Below are 27,426 nucleotides of genomic sequence, written 5' to 3'. Positions count from 1 at the left end.
ACTTGAAAGGAGGAAAGTTGTCTGAAATGATAGTGACCATAAAAGCCAATTCACATCAGGTTTTGGGGCTACATTGCTGGTAAACGTAGGAATACTTTAAAAAGCTGCTAATGTATATAGAGATATGGAAATAGTGGTAATAGCAATATTAGTATGGATAGTGTTTCCATTCATAGGACTAGTGAAGCCTTCTAATGAGTGGGAGTGCAATCAAACCGTGAATGTCAATAGTAGTTTGATCTTTAATATGAGAAATTCCAAAATTGTAACATGCTTTCATCAGTGGCAATGCAATGTATGTATTGCAAGCTGTAGAAAATTATCACAAGTACATGTGGATATATTACTGCTCAGAGGGGAACAGCATGAAAAATGTTCATTACTTGTGCAATAAAGATTTGTCATTGTGGCTGGATCAGAAAACCCCATAATAGGGAGTATCTTGGATTGTTTTGTTATAATGGGAACAATTTTTTCCTGAAAGCACTATGCAGATTCTTGGGAAATTGGCTTGAACATGATGTTGCCACATAAACATTAAAGAGCATCTGTCATCGAAATGCAGTTTTTCTGTTTTTGAAACAAAATATCCTACTTTCGAGTACAGCTGCTGTAGATATTACCTCTATAGTATTACATAATGGCTGCTGATGAATATTTATCAACTACTTTTACCCCTTTAAAAGTTATTTGCACCCCAAATGGTGTTACTAAATCATCCAACTCATCTTGCAAAAAACAAGCCCCCGTACTTAAAATAATAGATTTTGGAACGCAGTGATTAAAAATTATAAATTTTTCCATTCCATTGTAGAAATATATTTGTTTTGTTTCTCATTATATAATATGGTGACATAAAAAAATATATGTATTCAACCCACAATAAACAAGCTCTCACACAGCTAAATCAATGGGAAAATAAAAAGTAATGGTCCTTGGAAGGGACGAGTATAAATAACTAAAACAATGGTGGGTGCCAAAATATTGCAGTAGTAAATTAGGCATTTATCCACACTGATCGTGAGAAAGGAGATGTGGTCGGGTGTGAGTACTGCATGTGTTTAATTTATGTTATTTTTTTCTGTGCCCCATCATCCATAAGATTTGTAGAGGATTTACTATATGATGACCATGTGTACTTAACCCCTTAAGGACGCAGGACGTAAATGTACGTCCTGGTGAGGTGGTACTTAACGCACCAGGACGTACATTTACGTCCTAAGCATAACCGCGGGCATCGGAGCGATGCCCGTGTCATGCGCGGCTGATCCCGGCTGCTAATCGCAGCCAGGGACCCGCCGGCAATGGCCGACGCCCGCGATCTCGCGGGCGTCCGCCATTAACCCCTCAGGTGCCGGGATCAATACAGATCCCGGCATCTGCGGGAGTTCGCGATTAAAATGAACGATCGGATCGCCCGCAGCGCTGCTGCGGGGATCCGATCATTCATAACGCCGCACGGAGGTCCCCTCACCTTCCTCCGTGCGGCTCCCGGCGTCTCCTGCTCTGGTCTGTGATCGAGCAGACCAGAGCAGGAGATGACCGATAATACTGATCTGTTCTATGTCCTATACATAGAACAGATCAGTATTAGCAATCATGGTATTGCTATGAATAGTCCCCTATGGGGACTATTCAAGTGTAAAAAAAAATGTAAAAAAATGTAAAAGTAAAAGTAAAAAAAAAGTGAAAAATCCCCTCCCCCAATAAAAAAGTAAAACGTCCGTTTTTTCCTATTTTACCCCCAAAAAGCGTAAAAAACATTTTTTATAGACATATTTGGTATCGCCGCGTGCGTAAATGTCCGAACTATTAAAATAAAATGTTAATGATCCCGTACGGTGAACGGCGTGAACGAAAAAAATTTTAAAAAGTCCAAAATTCCTACTTTTTTAATACATTTTATTAAAAAAAAAATTATAAAAAATGTATTAAAAGTTTTTTATATACAAATGTGGTATCAAAAAAAAGTACAGATCATGGCGCATAAAATGAGCCCCCATACCGCCGCTTATACGGAAAAATAAAAAAGTTATAGGTCATCAAAATAAAGGGATTATAAACGTACTAATTTGGTTAAAAAGTTTGTGATTTTTTTTAAGCGCAACAATAATATAAAAGTATATAATAATGGGTATCATTTTAATCGTATTGACCCTCAGAATAAAGAACACATGTCATTTTTACCAGAAATTGTACGGCGTGAAAACAAAACCTTCCAAAATTAGCAAAATTGCGTTTTTCGTTTTAATTTCCCCACAAAAATAGTGTTTTTTGGTTGCGCCATACATTTTATGATATAATGAGTGATGTCATTACAAAGGACAACTGGTCATGCAAAAAACAAGCCCTCATACTAGTCTGTGGATGAAAATATAAAAGAGTTATGATTTTTAGAAGGCGAGGAGGAAAAAATGAAAACGTAAAAATTAAATTGTCTGAGTCCTTAAGGCCAAAATGGGCTGAGTCCTTAAGGGGTTAAAGTGGTTGGCCACTTTTAACACATTTTAATGTAACACTACTGTAGAGATGAGTGAAGTTACAGTGATTCTACTTGTCAAGAACTTCTCGGCTCGGCAGTTGATGACTTATCCTGCATAAATTAGTTCAGCTTTCAGGTGCTCCGGTGGGATGTAAAAGGTGGATACAGTCCTAGGAGACTCTCTCTCCTAGGTGACGAAGCAAATTACTGTAACTTCCCTCATCTCTAGTATAATGTATAACTTACACATACTGCAAGGCTTTTATGCGGCCACATTCTCTTGCATTACATCAGGTCTCTGATCCTGCTTGATCACTTGTCCCTCTATGCAGTCGGGTGGCTTATAGTCCATAAATGGCTACCTATGGAGGAGCATGCAACTACACACATCACAGAGCCTCATCTGTGCCTGTGCTCCTTACTTGAGCGCAGTGAAGTTCTATGGAGAAGGCAGAGTGACGTGTATAGTCATGTACCCCTCTATAGGCAGCAATGTTTGGACGATGAGCCATCCGGCAGCATAGAGGGATGGGAGACCAAGCAGGAGCGGAGTCAGGTAATAACAGAAAACGGGGTCACAGAGAAGGCTCACAGTATCTGTAATTTATCTATTATACTCAGCAGTGTTTCAATGAAATATGTGTTTAAGTTGGCCAACCCCTTTAATAGTCAGATGGATTGGAATTTTTTTGCCAAATGGGATGTAAATGCTAGGCTAAGTGGCTGTGATAAAGAGCCTCTGCATGTAGTCAATGACAACAGTAAGCTAGTTATAGTAGTTCATCTAACACCCCGCAGTACTAAGTGTGTGGACCAAACATAATCTTTACTGGAATTTCTATGTATAATATACGTAGAATCCCTAGATACATTTTTGCCTTTTAATTATTTTTTCTCCACACTTTCTGAAAGCTGTAATACTTTCAATTTTCCACCTACACACCCATATGAGAACTTGTTTTTTGTGCAATATAATAACATAACTAATTTTGCCGCAAAATCTAGAGTGAGGCAGAAAAAAATTATATATTTGTGGGGTGAAACAAAAAAAATCATTTTTCAGGGCTTTCGTTTCACACAGTACACTTTTAAGTAGAAATTACATTGCCCGGCATTTATCATTGTATGTGTAAGTGAAGAATTTTTCTACACCTTTTTTGTGTGTTGGTAATATATAGGAGCACCAAATTTATTAAATGGTCACAGAGCATTTGATAAATTTTGTGCAGGTCACATTTTCTGAAATTTCTCTTCACATACACCAAAAAGCTAAGCTAAGTCTGGGCTGGTGTAGTTTTAAAGACTTTTCAGTGGCTTTGCGGTTTTTTGAGCCTTTTCACAAAAATACTTTTACATACCATCTTTCGATTGCATACACCGTATAATTATGTCCTATAGCAGTGTTATGGCTGTCAGCACACACGGAGCACCGATCTGACGGGACTGAGGCAAGTAGGGACCTTTTACCCATCCTCTCAGCTGATTGGAACCTTATAATTTAGCTATATTGGTCCCAATCATCTCCAATGAGCTACTGACAACTAATTTTCTGCATTTTACATGCAACGATCAACTGTGATGTCCGGTGCTGATCGGTAATATCTGGCACTAGCCATGGGTCCAGTTATAAAACGCACTTAGCTCCTGACCACGCTTCATAGACAGGGAAAGAGCAGAGGGTGTACATTTACAACCTTTGTTCTCTAGGGGTTAAAGGGGTTATCCAGGAAAAAACGTTTTCTTATATATCAACTGGCGCCAGAAAGTTAAACAGATTTGTAAATTACTTCTATTAAAAAATCTTAATCCTTTCAGTACTTATGAGCTTCTGAAGTTAAGGTAGTTCTTTTCTGTCTAAATCCTCTCTGATGACACGTGTCTCGGGAAACGCCCAGTTTAGAAGCAAATCCCCATAGCAAACCTCTTCTAAACTGGGCGTTTCCCGAGACAGGTGTCATCAGAGAGGATTTAGACAGAAAAGAACAACCTTAACTTCCGAAGCTCATACGTACTGAAAAGATTAAGATTTTTTAATAGAAGTAATTTACAAATCTGTTTAACTTTCTGGAGCCAGTTCCCATATATAAAAAAGTTTTTTCCTGGAATATCCCTTTAAGAGAAGCTGCAAAAATTTAGCTCCAACATTATAGAATTTCAATCAGTGTGATCGCATCCTAAGAGACCATATCCCAAATATCATCATTTGTAGTTCATAACTGAATCTGAAACGTTTTGAACTTATTGTAAAGAGATTTAAGAAATCTGACTGTATTATGTTAAACTTGCACCAGTCTTATCATTTTAAATGCAAATTAAGGCACTTCTAAGCAAACACAAGACAACATTTCTAGATTGGTAAGATGCATCAGCCAAGGCATAACAATACATGTAACAACTGCTTGATGCAAACAGCTTTGCATTGCCAGAATAACTGGCAAGAACTATGCTCATTCTATATAAAGAAACCTAGCAAAAGTGAAATAAGAAATAGAAGACACAAGGATATATTTGTTTTCGTTTTAAGTCAGTTATGTAACGCTCTGTTCAGTGGTTAAACCTTACCAGCTCACGATACACTCCCTCCGATCTACCTTCACTTCTGATTATCTTCTCTTTCTGGAACACTTCCCTATTACGACTCCCTCCAGCACCAACATTGAGATTGCTTCCAGCATTGCCACCTCCTCCAAATGTCTTGGTCTGAAGATAAGAAAAGCTGTGTTAAGGTAAACAACTCCTTTTTAAGTTCATCCTAAAGATTAAGCCATTATTCTGAAGGCAATAAATTGCCAGAGGCTGCATTTTTTATTGAACCGTACCTTCTGATAAATAAAACGTTAATTTCCATAAAACGGAACACTAATCTACTCATTGGCTGTTTCGGTCTTGTCGGTGTTTTCAAGCCGTAAAAAATATGTTATATAATGTTCACGATTATGAGCTACTCTGAACTGAATCATAACAATAAACGCAAATGGAAAACTATATAGCAGGATATAAAATAACACAAGCATTAAACTGGGAAACTTCCAGAGGAGTTTTACACCGAATCCAAGTTTCTGCGGCTAAGAACCCAGCCATGTACAGATGCCAGAAAATGTGATCACACTGTCAAAAATGTTGGCCAGCATTCTAATCAGAATATTAATACATGGATTATTAGAGTTTATTTATAGTAAACAAGATGTGATTTTGGTTTCCTGATTGTTCATAGCAGTCAGTAAAAAAGCCTAAACACAGGGGACCATGTTTATCAAGCAGTGCCTGCAGAAGGGTAGCCAATAAAAACCACTGCCTAAGGTGGATATATTGTTGCTGCACAGAGTGGTATCTAATCAGGCAAATACCTGGGAAACATGAAGCTATTGTCTTCTACCACACTGTAAACGTAGCATCAGACTGACTAAACAATTATTTTCCTTTTTGCTTTAAAATGTAAATAAAGCTTATAGATCATGTATTAATAGAACTCTGAATAATGTATAATTTGGCAAATGGGCGTTACCAGTGGGTGTGTCCCTACAAAGTCTGACACTGTCCAGTTAGTTTTGCTAGAGTGAGACACAGCCCTCTGACAAGTGGAATGGTAACACCCAGGTGTTTATATCTCAAAGGAACAACCTAAAGTTCTAAGAACTGCCCCAATTGTTTTTTTAATGGGCAATACAAGTTATTATGAATGCAAACAGATCAGGAAAGCTGACAGGTCATTTTAAATAAAAGAAAGGCATAAACAAGCTTTCTTTACATTTGCATGTATATACAATATAGAAATCAAATAAATCCGAAATTGTTTTACATTGGAATTGGTAAAATAGTTGTATGATGCAATAAATGGTATCCAAGTCCAATTTGTAACAAAATGATATTCCATTAAGTTAGCTAACATACATAGCAATTGATTTAATGATATATGCATATCTCATTTTTCTGATTTCATATTGTTTTGGCTTTATTATGAACATGTCTCTTTTGCTTTTAGTCACAATTAAAAGGGGTACACCAGTGGAAATAAAAAAAAATTGAAATCAACTTGTGCTAAAAAGTCAAACAGATTTGTAAATTACTTCTGTTTAAAAATCTTAATCTTTCCTGTACTGAGCTGCTGTATGCTACAGAGGAAGTTCTTTTCTTTATGAATTTCTTTTCTGTCTGACCAAAGTCCTTTCTGCTGACACCTCTGTCCATGTAAAGAACTGTCCGGAGCAGGAACAAATCCCCATTGCAAACCTATCCTGCTCTGGTCCTTGTGACAAGTTGTCCCTGCAGAAACTCCATGCTCAACCAGACTCTGGCTGAGGCAAGTCACAGGTACAGGGACAACACATCAAAGGAACGATGAGCAGCGAAGACCAGAACGATGAGCAGCGAAGACCAGAAACCATCAGGACGGCAGATAGGGGAATGTGAGTATCATTTCTATATATTATGGCTTTCATAAAGGGCACAACCCCTCTGCACTGTATACATAAAGGGGAAACTATTGCTCCAATATGGAAGCCCACAGGGTAGTTTTTACACAAAGAATAAATAGGTTTAACATTTAGGAAAATAAACACACTGGGAGAAATTTATCAAAACCTGTCCAGAGTAATCCAATATAAATAACTGAAAAGATTCAGGATTATTCTGTCTAATCCAGGTTCAAGATTCATTTTACTCTGGGTACGGTAATCTGTAGGCATCTCATTGCTCACGGGAGGGTTCTCACATTTAGTATTATTAATATAGTACTGACATTTTAAATATTAACTTTAGCAACCTAAATGATTAAACTTTTTTCAATGTCATGAAGTTGAGTGCTAGAAGGCAAATATTCCTGTTCATTTACTGTATGAAAACAGAACAAAGCCAGAGACAAACTGAATATACAGATCAATAATGACAGTGTTTCTATGGAAAGCTTGTTCAATCCATTAGATAAGGTAGACTACTCATGTAAACAAACTCAAACCTCTTTGCTTTTCGCCACTTCAGCAATGGCAGCAGTCCTTTGTTTTTCAAACTCATCATTCTCCCCAACAGATTTGGTGGTGCTAGGAGCCTGCAGCGTTTTTCGGCTATCAAGTTCCCTGCTGTCAACTGAAGTAACAGATGCACAACGCTGATGGGAGAAATAAAAGGTGATTAGGAATGGTCAGGATTTATTCACTAGACTGCAGGACTAACACTATAGCGATGATGTTCTCTATAAATGCAATATTTTTTAATTATGCATGCAGTGTTATTCAGATACAATACTTATAACTTACACTTAGCCCATAAGTTTCTTGTGCAGACAATGAAAATTAGGATATTTGGTATGACTAAAAGGATTGTGTCCCTTTGAAATCCATTCCCAAATAACGTATTAGAGAAAGCCCCCACCCATAAAAAAGGAGGGGAATGGGGAGACTTTTTAGACAAACTCTTCTAAAAGGGGTACCATAAATGTGCAGATGGGCTTTCACATTTACTTTTATGGATGTTACGTCAACAGTCAAATAGTCTGAGTTCTATAGGTTTTATTTGTTCAAACAACCTCTAAACTATCTTTGCTGGTTGCCTAACCTTATCTTCCCTTCCCTCTTACAGGTTCCCCGTTGTTCAGGGGGGTAATGTATAGCATTATGATGCAGTCAAGTCAAGAGCTTCATGGACAATGAAATGAATATTTTAGGCAAAACCAATACATAAGCCCTGTACTAGACATAACAGAATATCAGACTTGGGGGTTGCTTGGCTCTGATAGTGAGTAGCCGGGCTCAGCTGATGGTGAGTAGCCGGGCTGAGCTCCGGAAATTGAGGCAGACAATTATCCCCTAATCCTGGGGATAGGGGATAAGTTTTACTTACCCAGAGTACCCCCTTTAAGGATGACCATTATTGTGCCAAGCAATTTTGATAAGTGGAAATACAGGTGTAGAGACCCCCCACCTGATTGCTAAAATGAAGGGGCAACAGTACTATGCCTCTGCTTGGCTCTTCTTGGAAAGACATTCTATAAATCTGTACACAGCTTGATCGGCTATCCAAGAAAAGCCAACAAAAACAATCATAAAAGAAGGGGCACAGTGCTCAGCAAAGCTCTTTTCCCTCTCTATTTAAGCAATCTGTAGTGGTCTTTGCACTCTGGCCCCCAATGAATAACACTTATGAAATATCACTATGACATGAGAGAAGTCTTTAAAAATGGGAGGTAACCCTTGATCCATGGGACTGGATAAGTGGCAGATGCAGGGGGATATCACTGCTGAGACCCCTTCCAATCGGGAGAAAGGGGGACAAGAACATTACTTTGGAATGGAGCGGTGAGTCGCACAAGCAAGCCATTGCTCTGTTCATTGGCTACAGAATGCTGTACTCTGCTATCTTCTGCAGCTCCACTGGCCATTAATGGGTTTGCAACGCACATGAACGACTCAAATCAAGTCTAGTGGAGTCTCAGTGGTCAGATTAGTGGAGTAAAAATTATACCTTTATTGATGGAGAAGATATAGATTGCAAGTTTTCAAGACGTTTCAAGTCCCTTTATAGTTGAGGTCTTGAAAGCTTGCAGTCTATATATTCTCAGTATGTCAATTACTGTATCATCTTTACACCACTTATTTCCTATATTTCTACAGCTAACACAATAACAACTCTCATCTTTTACCTGTGGAGAGGGAATAAGTGTTTTAACTTAAATACTGTGCACCTTTAATTACTCCACATTCAAAGTAAATGGCAAAAACCATTGCCCACTTTATGTACATAATCGAAGGGTCTGTATGGGTTGGTAAGTGGGCCCCTACTCAAAATGTAAATGTAAATGTTAAAAGTTAAATGTAAATGGATTTTGTCCTCATCTGTTCTGTTTTCTGGAAAAAACATTTTGTAAACAATTTGAGCGGATTTTAAAACCAGCTTCAGTATTTTATTTGTCCTACTGAATCACATTATAAGCAGAAGATAGCTATTTTTAGTATGAAGATGAGAGCCAACCTACCTGTCCAAAAGGCACAAATGGTGGAGGACCTCCTTCAGTTCCGATATTGCTTCGACTGTGCTTTGATAAACTCTGTAAAAATGATAATGGAAAAAAACTATAAAATAAATATGAGCACAGAAAAAAGGAACATAAAAGATACTAGGCTAGGGTATAGCAGTAAAGTAAACCACACAAATCAATAATCTTTTTATGGACTTTCTAGACAGGCGAGTGTGATTTTAAGGTCAACAGTTGGGGATCTGAATAGTTCGGAGAAGGAACTGATTGAGGAAATTGCGGCCACTTACTGCTATCAGTTTCTCATACAACCTAACAGATTGCATGGTATAAATATAGAAACCATGATCTTACCAGGGTCTACCAGTTCAGGAAAAAGGTCTTCTATAATTAACACTTTAAAATGTTGCTCCAGTGTAAAAATAAACACTTTCCAGTGCTCTTTGACCCTCATGTATAGTACCTTTGTGACTTCTTTCCTTTAAAAACATTGACAACAATGCACTGCCAAAGATCCCCATGTAGACAAAAAGAGGGAAAAATCTGGTTTACCAGCTACAATTTTATAAATGTACCATTTTGGTAACATTATTATTACTATTTATGTTCGGCTACTGTTTAAAAAACACAATAATGTAAAAATGTCAAAAGATTGTAATTTGCTGGAGCTACCTCTAAAAGTATAAAATAAAGGGGAGCAGTTTTGTAATACCATATAAAAAGGGGGGATTCAAGCCAAGCACGTAGCCTTCAAATGTATCTGCTATATTTTTCTATTATTATAATTCGGTTAGGATCACTAGCTCTCATTGTAAATTATTTAAAGAAGTGAAAATGTCCCCTTAGGGTTCTGAACACCATTAAAACAAATGATACCAACTTTGCTGCTGGTATAAATGTTCCCAGTTTGTTTTATTGCAAACTGATGTATGTTATTTTTCCCCACAAGCCTTTGAACACCTTCGATATGGGTGAAGGCAATAACAAAATCAAACACAAGTTTACATTGCACAGGTGCAAATACTGTACAAGCCATCACAGATAATACTTTGCAGAATATTCGAGAGCCCAGCCAATTGTGACAAACCTATTCAGAAGAAAAGAAGGAAGCAGCAAAATAAATTGCAGCTCTCAATAGACATATATTAAACTCTGGTGAAGTATTTCTAGTAACGCAGATGCAATACAAGAAGATCATATTGGAAATGTATTAGAGAATATAAACTGCATTTTGAGATATTGTGGGATTTCAAATTCTGGATGGCTTTTCATGCCTGTCTATATTAGTAACCTTCTCTTCCTGTTAGCTATGTGACAAGCATGCAAAAACTGACTGAATAGAGCCATAAACTGGGCGAAATGGAGGCAGTGGCTGCAGTGAGTGACTTGCACATTAGTTCTTTGAACTGCATTAAATGTATGTTATCTGCCCCTGTTCAGATGACACAAATGTATTATATACACACAGGTGATAACCAAGTTCACATCACAGTCATCATTTTTTCTCACTTTTATTTAGATAATGAAGGGATACAAAATAATACACGGAATATATAGAGCACACATAGAACTGCAACCAAAAATAAACCAAGTGGCCTGTCGCTGCAAAACACTATGGAAGTTATAATCACAAGACAATAATGAGAAAGCAAATAATCAACATGTAAATGGAGCTAATATAAGCACTAAATAAAAGCGGATACTCCAATTAAAGGGCAACAGGGAGATAGTACTAAGTGCTCCACAATATCCAAACAGACAACATAAAAAGAACAAAAAAACAAACACAAATCAAAGAGTAGAACAAAAAAAAAAAAAAAAAAAAAAATAATCAAAGAGTACAGAACAAAATCAACAAACAGCCAGGAGGACAAGGGCTAGAGAGCACAGCAATTTCCAGCAAGTAAACCTATCACAGCAGAGCATAAACAGAGCAAAAAAAAAAAGAGAAGACAGCAGCAGTCCACACAGTGGCGATGGTCAAAGTGCAGAGGTGTACTTAGGCAGGGCAAGGAAACACCCCAAGATATGCCACACAGCCAAATAGCGTTTAGCTCGGCCCTTCGAGTCAGCTGATAATTCTTCCATGCTCTGAAGGTGCATCACCACTGTACTTCACTCTCATATGGTTTGATGTCAAGTGTCCTTCCACTGCCTTGGCACATATGTCCTTACTGCCATCAGCAGGAAATATGCTAGACCCCTAGCTGGAGATCTTTGGGACAATGGTAGCATAGACAAAAAACATGCACAAGGATATATTAGACATTGATTCGCATGATATATTCTATTAAAAACTTCTGGGACCCTGTACGACCGGGAATTTGTTACCTAGGCCCTACAAGAAATTGAAAACTTATGGCACAGGGTATATGAAGCCCACCAAACAGAAAGGAAAAAGAGTGCTGCGGTTCCTCCTCCCCTGGAAGTGTAATAGAGGGTTTGGAAGCGGTACCACCATCCAATAAGGCATCATAGATTGCAGATATCACTTAAGGGATTGGGGAGGAGGAAGTACAGAGTTGCCTGTAAGTGAGTAGAGAATGTGTAAAGTGTTAGGTCGGGCCTGATCTTAAAGCAAAATGTCAAAGCTGGATGAATTCCATGTATCTAGCAGGGAATCACAATGGTTTGGGAACTAGGATCTCAAACAGTTTGAGCAAAGCACCATTTAGGAAAGGAAAGATAGGCAGGAGGGAGGAAGGCCACCAGCAATCCATTGTCCCTGTTTTGTTAATTTCTTGTGAGCATTATTCCCTTCTTTAATTCTCACCTATGATAATTTAATATGTAGGAAGCTATTATGCCTGTATCACTGTGGGCACCATGCCTGCTTTATGACATCATAGAAACTATGGTAATTACCCCTGTGCTATGACATCACTTTTTATCTCTGCATTGTAACAGCACTACGTTTGTTATCCTTTGTACTGTGATGCTGGGTTTATTATGCCTGTACTATGACTTTGCTGTTGTCTTTAGTCACTAGCTGTTACTTCACAAAGTTATTATCCTTATTCTTTTTCAATATTGTGAATATTCCAGCAGGAGTAGCGTGGCTTCCATGTTGCATTCCCAAACAGAGAATCAGAGGATCAGGTGGAATAGGCGGAAATCCTGCAGTTCGCAGAGTCAGTATTTAGGTGCAGATTTTCTCCAGGTAGCAGTGCGTCTTTCTAGTGCTATGTTCAGACAAATTAAAAATTCCTAGTTGCTTTTCAGGGTTTTAAACAAAAGTATATGACCCCACATGGATGGCTATAATGCCATGTATTATGCATGTTTTGTGACATAACTAAAACATTTTCCTCTGGAGTGACATCACAAGAGTCTAATTTGAATGATGTCCAAGCAGAAAAAAAAAAAAAAGTTGTGGAAGCCTATCAATCTGGGGAAATATCAAAACAGTCAGCATAAGGGTATGTTCACACTACGGAATCTCTGTGCACGGAATTCCTCTCATTCTGTTCGGAGACCCCAATCTGGCGGTCGTCGTGAAAATCCTTCGGCAGAGCCATGCAGCCCTTCGCCGTCACTACTGATAGGAATGCAGTGCGTGTGTAATTTTTCTGCAAGAATTATCTTGTTCATGAACATCAGTATCCGCAGTGTGAACTGGTCCCCAGAAAGCCTACTGACAAAAATGTTATAGTTCATAAATAAGCCGAATTCCCAATGCATGGAAATTGTGTGTGTGAAGATTAACAGAATGACTCATTATGGATATACATTATGGATATCTCTTATACAATATTGGTGTCTATGGACAAAGAAGCCACGCTATCTGACAAATAGTGTTTGTTTCAATCATTAAACGTAGAACCATTTTCTAGACAGTGCTGCAGACCGGACTGTTTTCTAAGGATTATGTTTACTATTTGTCTTAATCGATAAAAGATTATATGTTTTCCTCTAGAATCTGCATGTATGCACATGAATTTATTGTTATGGAGAGAAGTAACAGTTTAAACTATGAAATGCCTTGTCATCAGCAAAGCCCATTAGTGCCATTCATCCCGAAATGCCATATCAAATAATGAAAATGTACACTGAAGAAGCATCATATGGATGCCTAGAAAACAAAAGCCTGTGCAAGGCTTTATCAATATGCTTAAAGGGGTACTCCGGCCCTAAGACACCTTATCCCCTATCCAAAGGATAGGGGATAAGGTGTCTGCTCACTTGGGTCCCGCCACTGGGGACCCCCTCAATCTCTCATGCAGCTCCCACCTGTGTGAGCTGCATCCAGCGCTGGAGGCTCCGGGTCTGAAGCCTCACGACCACGGGGCCAGAGTATCATGATACGACGACTCCGCCCCCGTGTGATGCCACGTCCCGCCTCCTCAATGCAAGTCTATAGGAGAGTCTATGGGAGGGGGAGTGACACCCTTCAGACTTGGAGCCTCAAGCGCTGCATGAAGCACACACAGATGGGTGCTGCATGAGAGATTGCGGGGGTCCCCAGCGACAGGACCACCTATCCTTTGGATAGGAGATAAGATGTCTTAGGGCCAGAGTACCCCTTTAATGGGTTTACCTGTCAAGTTAAGAAGACACAAACATTTTCATGAAGCAGCAATTTATGTTTTGGTAATATATGTGTGTAGCGTTAGGATAAGAGAAGACATAGGGGAGGTTACTGTAATGTAGTTGTAGTTGTAGTTTTGCAACATCTGGAGGTCCGCAGGTTGAAGACCACTGCTCTATTTACTTCTATGAGTGTGTGGATGAGATATCTTAATCTCATCTATGGTGCTGCTACTGTAATATGCTAAGGATTTTCTGCAGTGCATACTTCTCAAATAAACCTGCCCTAATGGTATAGTCAAACATTTGTTACAGAAACTCAGGCAACAAAATACATCCTATATGTGTGAATGAGGCTGTTTCTGCAACAAGCATGTGTCTTTCTACAGAATCTATCCTGATGAAATTCTGCAACAAACACCTCACAAGTGAACATATCCTTTTGGAATTAAATTGTACATAGCAATTAAGGATTTGTGGAAAGCTGGGTGATAAGTCTGAAGCGCTCGGCAAGTTTCACTGGGTTATTTTCACACAGTTAAAAGTCCTTTTATATCAATTAAAGGGGTACTCCGGTGAAAACCTTTTTTCTTTTAAATCAACTGGTGGCAGAAGGTTAAACATATTTGTAAATTATAGTAAATAAAGAACAAAGGTGCCCTGCACTCACCGCTTCAGTGCAGGTAATCCTGCTCCCATCTCGGGTCACAACTCGAACACGGAGGACATGGACAGTGGAGCGCTCAGAGCGCTTCACTGTCCATGTCCTCAGTGTTCAAGTTGTGACCCGAGATGGGAGCAGGATTACCTGGACTGAAGCGGTGAGTGCAGGGCACCTTTGTTCTTTATTTACTATTATTTGGTGACTACGGTCTTTATTGTCCTAGCACCTCCACTGCAAGGGTGGATTTTCAGACTAGCGGGACGCCGTCTCCATCTCGTGGTCTTAGGAGGCTTAAGGTATTGGTGCCACTTCTGTTTCTTTTTTACTACTAGATATTTGTAAATTACTTCTATTAAAAAATCTTAATCCTTCCAGTACTTATTAGCTGCTGAATGCTACAGAGGAAATTCCTTTCTTTTTGGAACACTGATGACATCACGAGCACAGTGCTCTCTGCTAACATATATGTCCATTTTAGCAACCATGAATAGCAGATGTATGCTAAGGGCAGCATGGTGGCTCAGTGGTTAGCACTGCTGCCTTGCAGTGCTGGGGAATTGGGTTCAAATCCCACTAAGGACAACAATAAATAAAGCGTTATTATTATTATAATAACATCAGCAGAGAGAACTGTGCTCGTGATGTCATCAGAGAGCATTCCAAAAAGAAAAGAATTTCCTCTGTAGTATTCAGCAGCTAATAAGTACAGGAAGGATTAAGATTTTTTAATAGAAGTAATTTACAAATATGTTTAACTTTCTGCCACCAGTTGATTTAAAAGAAAAAAGTTTTTCACCGGAGTACCCCTTTAAGGACTTTGTAAAGGTGAACAACATATCGTTTTTTTCTTCTTCAAGTTTTAGGAAACTAATAAAACAGAAAAACTATGCCAAACAAGAAATCTGGAAAAAGTAAGGCAGCTCACTGTCATCAGGCATCTTAAGTATGGAGAAATTCCTACTGGACATTGCACAGCAGACTGCAAATTTTACCAAGGACCGGGTGTGAAAAATGATATTATTGAATGTGAAGGAACAGCATCTATAAAGGAAATCAATCCAATGTGCAACAGTTCTGCAGATGAGAAATATACACGCTGGAAAAAATGAAATTGCAAGAAAGTAATGAAAGGAGAGAAGGCAATTACCAAATAAATCAAGCCAATGCTAAGAAAGACACTATTAGGGCTGAAAAACAACCTGTTGGGACATTGACACTGGTAAACCACCACCAAATGTCTTATACTGTAGAGGACTTGATTTTTCTATGTTTTACTGCATTCTATGGAAAGAAAAAAAAAAAATGTTTGAACACATGACAGGTTGTATGCAAACTACTAGTGAGGAGTCCAGAAGTTGGTGCAGCTTCCTTTTCTGACTTGACAGACATTACATAGGCCAAGATACATTATTACTGGCTTCAGCTTTACCTGTGTGCTCTACTTGTGCCAGAATCTACATACATACTAAAATTTGCATATGTTGCCACAATCTGACATCAATCCGATTGGTTGCTATGGGCAACTGCACCACTTTTCCTCTACACCGATTTTGCTAAATCTATCCTATATATATTTCGAGATATGGGGTGAAAGGACTTTATCATGGGTAGTGTAGGAGAACGATTCTTCTACACCTGAAATTTGTGTATGTGCGCCAAATTTATGAAACGGTTGCATGTCATGTGATTAGGACCCCGGGGATCGCCGCTGCGGCACCCCGCCATCGTTACTGCGCAGAGAGAGTTTGCTCTGTGCGTAATGACGGGCGATACAGTGTGACGTCATGGCTCCTCCCCTCATGACATCACGGCCCGTCCCCTTAATGCAAGTCTATGGCAGGGGGCGTGATGACCGCCACGCCCCTTCCCATAGACTTGTATTGACGGGGGCGGGCCGTGACATCACGAGGGGCGGAGCCGTGACATAACGATGCTCTGGCCCATGTATTGCCCGTCATTACGTGCAGAGCGATCTCGCTCTGCGCAGTAATGAGAGCGCGATGCTGCAGCAGCGATCCCCGGGGCTCCCCAGCAGCGGGACCCCGGCGATCTGACATATTATCCCCTATCCATGAGAACTTCCCTCTTTCTACTGTTAATACCTCTCCCTATACACACAAGCATTCTGCTAGCATTTCCTGCTGCTCTATGACATTGTCTGCCTACCTTTAACCCCTTAAGGACCAGGTCAGTTTTTTTGCACATCTGACCACTTTCACTTTAAGCATTAATAACTCTGGAATGCTTTTACTTTTCATTCTGATTCCGAGATTGTTTTTTCATGACATATTCTACTTCATGTTATTGGTAAAATTTTGTCGAAATTCCAAAATTTGATGACAAAAATTGAAAATTTAGCATTTTTCTAACTTTGAAGCTCTCTGCTTGTAAGGAAAATAAACATTCTGAATAAATAATATTTTGATTCACATATACAATATGTCTACTTTATGTTTGCATCATAAAGTTGACATGTTTTTACTTTTGGAAGACATCAGAGGGCTTCAAAGTTCAGCAACAATTTTAAAATTATTCACCAAATTTTCAAAATTGGAATTTTTCATTGACCAGTTCAGGTTTGAAGTGGATTTGAAGGGCCTTCATATTAGAAATACCCCATAAATTACCCCATTATAAAAATGGCACCCCTCAAAGTATTCAAAATGACATTCAAAAGGTTTGTTAACCCTTTAGGTGTTTCACAGGAATAGCAGCAAATTGAAGGAGAAAATTCAAAATCTTATTTTTTTACACTCGCATGTTCTTGTAGACCCAGTTATTGAATTTTTACAAGGGGTAAAAGGAGAGAAATCTTCCTAAAATGTGTAACCCAATTTCTCGCGAGTAAGAAAATACCTCATATGTGTATGTCAAGTGTTCGGCGGGCGCAGTAGAGGGCTCAAAAGGGAAGGAGCTATAGTGGGATTTTGGAGAGTGAGTTTTTCTGAAATGGTTTTTGGGGGGCACGTCACATTTCGGAAGCAAAGAAAAAACCACATGGCATACTATTTTGGAAACTACACCCCTCAAGGCACGTAGCAAGGGGTCCAGTGAGCCTTAACAGCCCACAGGTGTTTGACGACTTTTCGTTAAATTTGGATGTGAAAATGATTATTATTTTTTTTTTCACTAAAATGCTAGTTTTCCCTCAAATTTTACATTTTTACAAGGGGCAATAGGACAAAATGCCCCCCAAAATTTGAAACCCCATCTCTTCTGAGTATGGAAATACCCCATGTGTGGACATCAAGTGCTCTGCTGGTGCACTACAATGCTCAGAAGAGAAGGAGCACCATTGAGCTAGAGGGAAAAAAATGTTTGGAATGGAAGTCAGGGACCATGTGCGTTTACAAAGCCCCCCGTGTTGCCAGAACAGTGGACCCCCCCCACATGTGACCCTATTTTTGAAACTACACCCCTCACAGAATTTAATAAGGGGTGCAGTGAGTATTTACACCCCACTGGCATTTGACAGATCTTTGGAACAGTGGGCTGTGCAAATGAAAATTTACATTTTTCATTTTCACGGACCACTGTTCCAAAAATCTGCCAGACCCTTGTGGGGCGTAAATGCTCCCTGTACCCCTTATTACATTACGTGAGGGGTGTAGTTTACAAAATGGGGTCACATGTGCGTATTTATTTTTTTGCGTTTATGTCAGAACCGCTGTAAAATCGGCCACCCCTGTGCAAATCACCAATTTAGGCCTCAAATGTACATGCTGCGCTCTCACTCCTGAACCTTGTCGTGTGCCCTCAGAGCATTTTACGCCCACATATGGGGTATTTCTGTACTCAGGAGAAATTGCGTCACAAATTTTGGGGGTCTTTTTTTCCTTTTAACGCTTGTGAAAATAAAAAGTATGGGGCAACACCAGCATGTTAGTATAAATTTTTTACATTTTTTTACACTAACAAGCTGGTGTAGACCCCAACTTTTCTTTTTCATAAGGGGTAAAAGGAGAAAAAGACCCCCAAAATTTGTAGTACAATTTCTCCCGAGTACGGAGATACCCCATATGTGGCCCTAAACTGTTTCCTTGAAATACGACAGGGCTCCGAAGTGAGAGAGCTCCATGCGCATATGAGGACTAAATTAGGGATTGCATAGGGGTGGACATAGGGGTGGACATAGGGGGTATTCTATGCCAGTGTTTCCCAAACAGGGTGCATCCAGCTGTTGCTAAATTCCCAGCATGCCTGGACAGTCAGTGGCTGTCCGGGAATGCTGGGAGTAGTTGTTTTGCAACAGCTGGAGGCTCCATTTTGGAAACACTGCCATACAATACGTTTTAAATTTTTATTGGGGGGGGGGCAGTGTAAGGGGGTGAATTTGTTGTGTTTTACCCTATATTATGTGTTAGTGTAGTGTTTTTAGGGTACATTCGCACTGGCGTGTTACGGTGAGTTTCCCGCTAGGAGTTTGCGCTGCAGCCCAAACTTGAAGCAGGAAACTTACTGTAAACCTGCCTGTGTGAATGTACCCTGTACGTTCACATGGGGGAGCAAACCTCCAGCTGTTTCAAAACTACAACTCCCAGCATGTACTGACAGACCGTGCATGCTAGGAGTTGTACTTTTGCAACAGCTGAAGACACACTGGTTGGAAAACCTTCAATTAGGTTCTGTTACCTAACTCAGTATTTTCCAACCAGTGTGCCTCCAGCTGTTGCAAAACTACAACTCCCAGCATGTACTGATCGCCGAAGGGCATGCTGGGAGATGTAGTTATGCAATAGCTGGAGGTAAGCAACTACAACTCCCAGCATGCTGAGACAGCTGATTGCTGTTTGGACATGCTGGGATTTGAAGTTTTGCAACATCTGGAGGGCTATAGTTTTAGAGAACACTGCAAGGTGATCTCCAAACTGTGGTCCTCCAGCTGCAAAACTACAAATTCCAGCATGCCCTGACAGCAAACAGTTGTTTGGGCATGCTAGGAGTTGTAGTTTTGCAAGATCTGGAGGGCTACAGTTTAGGGACCACTATAGTGGCGTCAAACTGTAGCCCTCCAGCTGTTGCAAAACTACAACTCCCAGCATGCCCAAACAGCTGTCTGGGCAAGCTGGGAGTTGTAGTTTTGCAACATCTGGAGGGCTACAATTAGAGACCACTGTATAATGGTCTTAAACTGTACCCTCCAGATGTTGCTAGGCAACTCCGTCGGATCCAGCCGCACTTCATCGCCGCCCGCCGATCTCCGTCGCCCGCCCGGATCGGTAAGTGGATCTTCGGCGCCGGTCCCCGTCATTTCCCCGTCCTGCCCCGCCTATTGTGGGTGGGCAGGACGGGGAAAACGAAGGTTAACCCCCCCCCGATCTGCTATTGGTGGTCGTGTCTACACCACCAATAGCAGAGATAGGAGGGGTGGCACCCCTGCCACCTCACTCCTATGCCTTCAGGGGGATCGTGGGTGTCTTAGACAACCGCGATCCCCCTTATATTCCGGGTCACTATAGACCCGTAATCGCGCAAATCTCAAGTGTGAATTCACTTGCGATTTGCCGCAATCGCAGACATGGGGGGGGGGGTTTGCACGGGATGCCTGCTGAATGATTTCAGCAGGCATCCCGGTCCCATCCCCGCCCCCGCCCCATCCCGGTCCCATCCCCGGGGGCTGGAATTCTCCATGACGTACGCGTACGTCATGGGTCCTTAAGTATCAGGGTGTCATGACGTACGCGTACATCAAGGGTCCTTAAGGGGTTAAAGTGGTACTCTGGTGGGAAACATCTTAATCCTTTCAGTACTTTTTAGCAGCTGTTTGCTACAGAGGAAAACCTTCATTTTTTTAATTTCTTTTTTGTGTTGTCCACAGTGCTATCTGCTGACACCTGATGCCCATATCAGGAACTGTCCAGAGCAGGAGAAAATCCCAATAGCAAACCTATGCTGCTCTGGACAGTTCCTGACACTGAGCACTGTGGACAACACAAAAAATAAATTTAAAAAGTAAATAATTTTCTCTGTAGCATACAGCTGCTAAAAAGTATTAAAAGGATTAAGATTTTTAATAGAAGTAATTTACAAATCTGTTTAACTTTCTGGCATCAGTTAATTTAAAAAAAGTCTTTAAGTCTTCGTAAAAATGGCCCCTAAATCCCTTTCCTCAGATACTGAGGTTAGGACTGTATCAAATATTATTTATTCTGTACCTGTTTTTTTTATACCTCATGTGCATTACCTTGCACTTATCCACATACAGTGGGGCCAAAAAGTATTTAGTCAGCCACCAATTGTGCAAGTTCTCCCACTTAAAAGGATGAGAGATGCCTGCAATTTTCATCATATGTCTCTCATAGTTGAGGTATACCTAATAAGAATCACAGTGTGTGATTTTTAAAGAATTTACAATTTATGGTGGAAAATAAGTATTTGGGCACCTACAACAAGCAAGATTTCTGGCTCTCACAGTCCTGCAACTTTTTCTTTAAGAGTCTCCTCTGCCCTCCACTCGTTACCTGTATTAATGGCACCTGATTGAACTTGTTATCAGTATAAAAGACACCTGTCCACAACCTCAAACAGTCACACTCCAAACTCCACTATGGCCAAGACCAAAGAGCTGTCGAAGGACACCTGAAACAAAATTGTAGACCTGCACCAGGCTGGGAAGACAGAATCTGCAATAGGTAAGCAGCTTTGTTTGAAGAAATCAACTGTGGGAGCAAGTATTAGAAAATGAAAGACATACAAGACCACTGATAATCTCTTTCAATCTGGTGCTCCACACAAGATATCACCCCATAATCTCAAAATGATCACAAGAACAGTGAGCAAAAATCCCAGAACTACATGGGGGACCTAGTGAATGACCTGCAGAGAGCTGGGACTAAAGTAACAAAGGCTACCATTAGTAACACACTACGCTGCCAGGGACTCAAATCATGCAGTGCCATATGTGTCCCCCTGCTTAAGCCAGTACATGTCCGGGCCTGTCTGAAGTTTGCTAGAGAGCATTTGGATTACCCAGAAGAGTGTTAGGAGAATGTCATATGGTCAGATGAAACCAAAGTAGAACTTTTTGGTAAAAACTCAACTTGTCGTGTTTGGAGGAGAAAGAATGCTGAGTTGCATCCAAAGAACGCCATACCTACTGTGCAGCATGGGGGGGTGGAAACATCATGCTTTGGGGCTGTAAAGGAAAGAATGAATGGGGCCATGTATCGTGAGATTTTGAGTGAAAACCTCCTTCCATCAGCAAGGGCATTGATGATTAAACGTGGCTGGGTCTTTCAGCATGACAATGATCCCAAACACACTGCCTGGGCAACGAAGGAATGGCTTCATAAGAAGCATTTCAATTTCCTGGAGTGGCCTAGCCAGTCTCCAGATCTCATCCCCATAGAAAACTTTCTGAGGGTGTTGAAAGTCTGTGTTGCCCAGCGACAGCCCCAAAACATCACTGCTCTAGAGGAGATCTGCATGGAGGAATGGACTACAATACCAGCAACAGTGTGTGAAAACATTGTAAAGACTTACAGAAAACGTTTGACCGCTGTCATTGCCAACAAAGGGTAAGGAGATGAACTTTTGTTATTGATCAAATACTTATTTTCCACCATAAATAAAAAATACATTCTTTAAAAATCAGACAATGTGATTTTATAGATTTTTTTTCTTCTCATTATGTCTCTCATAGTTAAGGTATACCTATGATAAAAATGACAGGCCTCTCATCTTTTTAAGCGGGAGAACTTGCACAATTGGTGGCTGGCTAAATACTTTTTTTGCCCCACTGTAAGCCTGTTTATTCACCTGTTAGTGGAATTCTATTTTATCCTGGTCTGCTCCAATCTCCCAGTCTAACATTTTGCTAGACATGCATGTCAAAGGTTGGAAAGGGGCTAAAGTGATACTCTCAAACATTTATCACCTTTCCACAAGAAAAGTAATTTTATGGTCATAAAAGTCCCATGCAAATCTAGGAAACTTCCAGCAAATATTTCTCTAGATCGCGGTAGTCTCGGGAAAAGTCTCGGCTCATAAATTGTCACAAATTTTAAATAGTTGTTACTGATGAAAATTAAAAGACCCTTTGTAATATGGTTGTTTAAAATTGTTTTGAATATTTAATAAAGAAAACGGCTCCTGAAAATCCTACCACTAGGGGTCCCCATACCTACTGGGACACTAAGCAGGCCTGCAGCTGCATCAGGTTTGTCCATAAGTCATGGACAAGAGATGCCTCATGGACAAGGCTGCATGAGCAGACCCCCCAATCACCTCCCACCACGACAATGGATGGACACGCCCCCTTCCCCTGAGAGGATTTCTAACACTGTGAGCTATGAAAAGAGGTATTTTTTATAATAAATAAAGGTGACAGAGGCATAAAATTTAGATAAACATGGTCAGGATTAGGTACTGAGTAACATATTAATTGTTGTTTTTTAAGGGATTTGACAGGTATGCTTTAAACAGATCTGTCTCCCAGATAGAGCATCTTTAAGTTAACTACAGGAGCAGCAGAAACTTTACAAATACAGTAGTGCTCAGTTTGTTATTTGGCATTATTTAGCATGACATCAGAATGTAACATCTCAGTGTTTTATCGCTAATTTAAGTAATGATTTCAAATTTAGCAATAAAAATAGATCAGGTCACTTTGAAGGAATCAGGACTGGTCTGACATTAAAAGAAAACAGCACTGTATAGTTGGCTCTTCCTTACTATCATAGGCTTGTTTATGATCCCTATGGTCAGTTTGTGTCGCTCTTCCTACTGCTTTCATTGCCTTCACCATATTTTCCGTACCATATGTTGTGTTATCCGTTGTTCAGATTTGGTGCTCATGTTTTTGTCCTATTATGGCCTCCCAAGGCTCCTGGACCTTTATCTGTTTGATTTTTTTCCTGCACACCTTATTTGTGTATTGTTTTCTCTGTTGTTTTCAATAAAATCCTTTTTTGAATGTAAAAAAAAAAAAAAGAAAACAGCACTTATATGGTCACTCATTAAAACAAATTTATGCTATTGCACTTTTTATGGTAAATAAAAATAATATTCACTTCTAAAATGAAGTTTTCTATGTTTTATTTGTGCTTAAAAAAGCTCAAGAGCACATTTTCCCCCAACTCATACAAAGACTCTGGACCGAAGCCCAAACGCAGGAAGTACAGGCTGAAGTGCTGAGGGCTGTGTGTCCAAGCAACAACATATGGCAGTTAAGTGTGAGAGGAGCTATGATTGGATGAGGCTGGACACACCCCCCTCAGCACTCTAGGCTGCACTTTCTGTGTTTGGGCTTCGGTCCAAAGTCTGTTTATGAGATGGGGAAAATGTGCTCTTGAGCTTTTTTAAGCACAAATAAAACATAGAAAACTTCATTTTTTATTTTTTTTGACAAAGTATATTAGAAATATATTTTATTTACCATAAGGAGTGCAAGAGCAAACATTTTAATGAGAGTTACCCTTTAATATCCTTATGTACGTGCAACAAAATATTTTAATAGAGCTGATCTTCAAAATCGTATGCTAAGGACGATTATTCCCGCTTAAAGAGAGTGTCAAGACCTTTCATCTTTTGGCAGGGTTTGTAGTACTTACAGGGCATTACAATGATTACATAATATTAGCAAATTTTATATAAGAATCTTACTGGAGAGGAAATAAACATACACATAGCTTTTATAGTAGACATTCTTAGTTCTTCCTTAAAAAAGCTTTGGCTGAGGGGGATAAAGTTTTCTTACTGATCCTACACAAGTTTTGTGTTTTCTTAAATTAATTATTTTGTCCAGCGTTAATTATAAGATCCGGCTACAAGCCTTTTAATTCTTATTTCTACTGAACGTGGGGATAAAAAAAATTCCCTTCCATGACTTTCCATGCTCATAAAAATTGGCCACAGTTTCAGCATCCTCTCAGAGCAAATTAAATTTTCTGTCTAAACCCATGTTCATCATTTGCCCTTGTGTAAATTAATGAGAAAGACTATTTAGGGATTAAAAACACACTTAACATATAATAGCAAATAGGCAGAGAAAATACAGACCTGGCAAAGCAATTAGTCAAACAAAATGATAATGAATAGAAACCTCTAATGTATTAAGCTACACATGTTTACAGCTCCACCGTTACAGCCAAACAAATCAGCTTGTCTGGTGGAACGGGACTCAGATTACTGCTAGTAAATGACTGCGAAAAGCAAAAGTGTATTAAAATAATAGCAAGCTGTTCTGATGATGAAAATTAAGAACATGATATAGATCAGATTCCTCACAAACTCCAAATATATACTGAAGAAATACTACAGAAATGTGGTCTGTAAGTCCCAAGGGAGACCAGAATACGTGAGTATTTTGGTATATATGGTTTGTGGCCCAGGGTGGATGTAGTTTTCCCTAATGCATAAAAAAAAGTCTGTATGAAGGAGGACTTCTTGTTCCAAACAGGCATATTATGGATGCATATTTTTGCATTTGTATTATGGCCGCAAGTTCCAGTCTGATCCAGGTCTATAGCACCAATCCTAATGACTTAAAGGGGAACTCCGGTGGGAAAAAATATGTTTTCAAATCAAATGGTGCCAGAAAGTTAAACAGATTTGTAATTTGATTCCATTTAAAAATCTTAACCCTTCCAGTACTTATCAGCTGTTGTATACTACTAATAAACTACAGAGAAATTTGTGAAGTTCTTTCCAGTCTGACCACATTGCTCTCTGCTGACACCTCTGTCCATGTCAGGAACTGTCCAGAGCAGGAGAGATTTTCTATGGGGATTTGCTTCTAATCTGGACAGTTCCTGACACAGACAGAGGTGTCAGCAGAGAGCACTGTGGTCAGACTGAAAAGAACTACACATTTTTTTCTGAAGTATACAGCAGCTGATAAGTACTGGAAGCATTAAGATTTTTAAATGGAAGTCATTTACAAATCTGTTTAACTTTCTGGCACCAATTGATTTGAAAACATTTGTTTTACACTTGTTTCCACCAGAGTTCCCCTTTAAATGTATCTGTAGTGTCAAAACATATTTCTACCTGTCATCAGGGTGATTGTTCTGGTGTGTATGGAGATAAAACACATGTTTTTCACCAAGAAGGTGCAGTGAAAGGAGAGGTCCTATGCTTGCCAGAGAAGTCTGTTGGATTTTTAAATTGGGTACAAGATGTCTAGTGGATTTAAGTTGTGCTCTTACGTATGAATATAACATTTTATTAAAGGGTTATTCCGGGCAAAAACATTTTATCCCCTATCCAAAGGATAGGGGATAAGATGTCTAATCGTGGGGGGCCCACCGCTATTAACACTTTAGACGTGGCGTTCAAAGTTGATCGCCACGTCTAAAGTGTACGTAAACTACTCCCGGCTAGCTTAGTGGGCTGTTTGGAACCGCCGTGGCTAAATTGCGGCATCGCAAACATGCTGGAGGACACAGGGAGGGTCCCTACCTTCCTCCTGTGTGTTCGATTGCCGAATGACTACTCAGTGCCTGAGATCCAGGCATGAGTATTCAAGCGGCATAATCATTGATCAATGTTATCCTATGGGATAATAATCATCAATTTAAAAGATCAGTGTGCGCAGTGTTAAAGCCCCCTATGGGAGCTATAACATTGCAAAAAAGAAAAGTGAAAAAAAAAAAACCCTTAAGGTTAAATGTTTTAATTTTAGGTTTTCATTTTTTCCTCATCACCTTCTAAAAATCATAACGCTTTCAATTTTGCACATAAAATTCCATATGATGGCTTATTTTTTGCGCCACCAATTCTATTTTGCAGTGACTTTAGTCATTTTAACCAAAAATCCACGGCGAAACGGAAAAAAAAATTTATTGTGACAAAATTGAAGAAAAATTTTCATTTTGTAACTTTTGGGGGCTTCCGTTTCTACGCAGTGCATTTTTTCGGTAAAAATAACACCTTATCTTTATTCTGTAACTTTTTTATTTTTCCGAGTACGGGCCGGTATGTGGACTAATTGTTTGCGCCGTGTTATGAAGTTTTTATCGGTACCATTTTTGTATTGATCAGACTTTTTTAAATTATTTTTTTATTCATTTTTTCATGATATAAAAATTGACCAAAAATGGTCTTTGGAATTTTTTTGTGCGTACGCCATTGACCGTGCGGTTTAATTAACGATATATTTTTATAGTTCGGACATTTACGCACGCACATATATGTTTATTTTCATGGACACTTTTTTTATGGGAAAAGTGGGATGATTCAAACTTTTATTAAGGAAGGGGTTAAATGACCTTTGTTAACTTTTTTTTTCACTTTTTTTTTTGCAGTGTTATAGCTCCCATAGCAGGCTATAACACTGCACACATTGATCTCCTATGCTGATCCCTACAAAGCCATAGCTTTGCATGGATCAGCGAGAAAGGGGCTCGATTGCTCAAGCCTGTAGCTCAGGCTTGGAGCAATCAAACGCCGATCGGAAGCGACGGAGCAAGGTATGGGGGGCCTCCGCTCGCGTTTTTATCGCGATGTCCCAATCAACCCGACTGAGCTGCCGGGAAGCGTTTACTTTCACTTTCAGATGCGGTAGTCAACTTTGATCGCCGCGTCTGAAGGGTTAATAGCGTGCGGCACAACGATCGGTGCCGCACACTATTAGCCCAGGGTCCCGGCTATTAGCAGCTGGGACCGACCCGGTGTGATGCGGGGACACGGCGTGACCCCGTTTTAAACACAGGGACCAGGCGAGGGGCGTACAGGTTCGCCCTTCGGCCTGAAGGAGTTAACCGCTCCCCTAATAAAAGTTTGAACTACCCCCCTTTTCCCATTTAAAAAACAATATGTGGTATCGCTGTGTGTGGAAATGTCCGA

General features: G+C 39.8%; 1 protein-coding gene across 1 annotated transcript in view; it reads right to left on the bottom strand.

Moving 5' to 3' along the window:
• The window catches only part of TDRD3 (tudor domain containing 3), a 288,299-nt gene that overhangs the window by 78,526 nt on the left and 182,347 nt on the right, over window positions 1–27,426 (bottom strand). Inside the window, exons 6-8 of the mRNA XM_056555486.1 lie at window positions 9,450–9,521; window positions 7,437–7,586; window positions 5,045–5,182 (exon numbers count right to left, since the gene is read on the bottom strand). Of these exons, the coding sequence (XP_056411461.1) occupies window positions 5,045–5,182; window positions 7,437–7,586; window positions 9,450–9,521 (360 nt within the window). The remainder of the gene's footprint in view (window positions 1–5,044; window positions 5,183–7,436; window positions 7,587–9,449; window positions 9,522–27,426) is intronic.

Source organism: Hyla sarda, chromosome 2 (genome assembly GCF_029499605.1).
Source record: "Hyla sarda isolate aHylSar1 chromosome 2, aHylSar1.hap1, whole genome shotgun sequence".
Taxonomy (NCBI): domain Eukaryota; kingdom Metazoa; phylum Chordata; class Amphibia; order Anura; family Hylidae; genus Hyla; species Hyla sarda.
The sequence above is the reverse complement of the archived record's forward strand: the minus strand, read 5'-3'. Positions and strand labels throughout refer to the sequence as shown.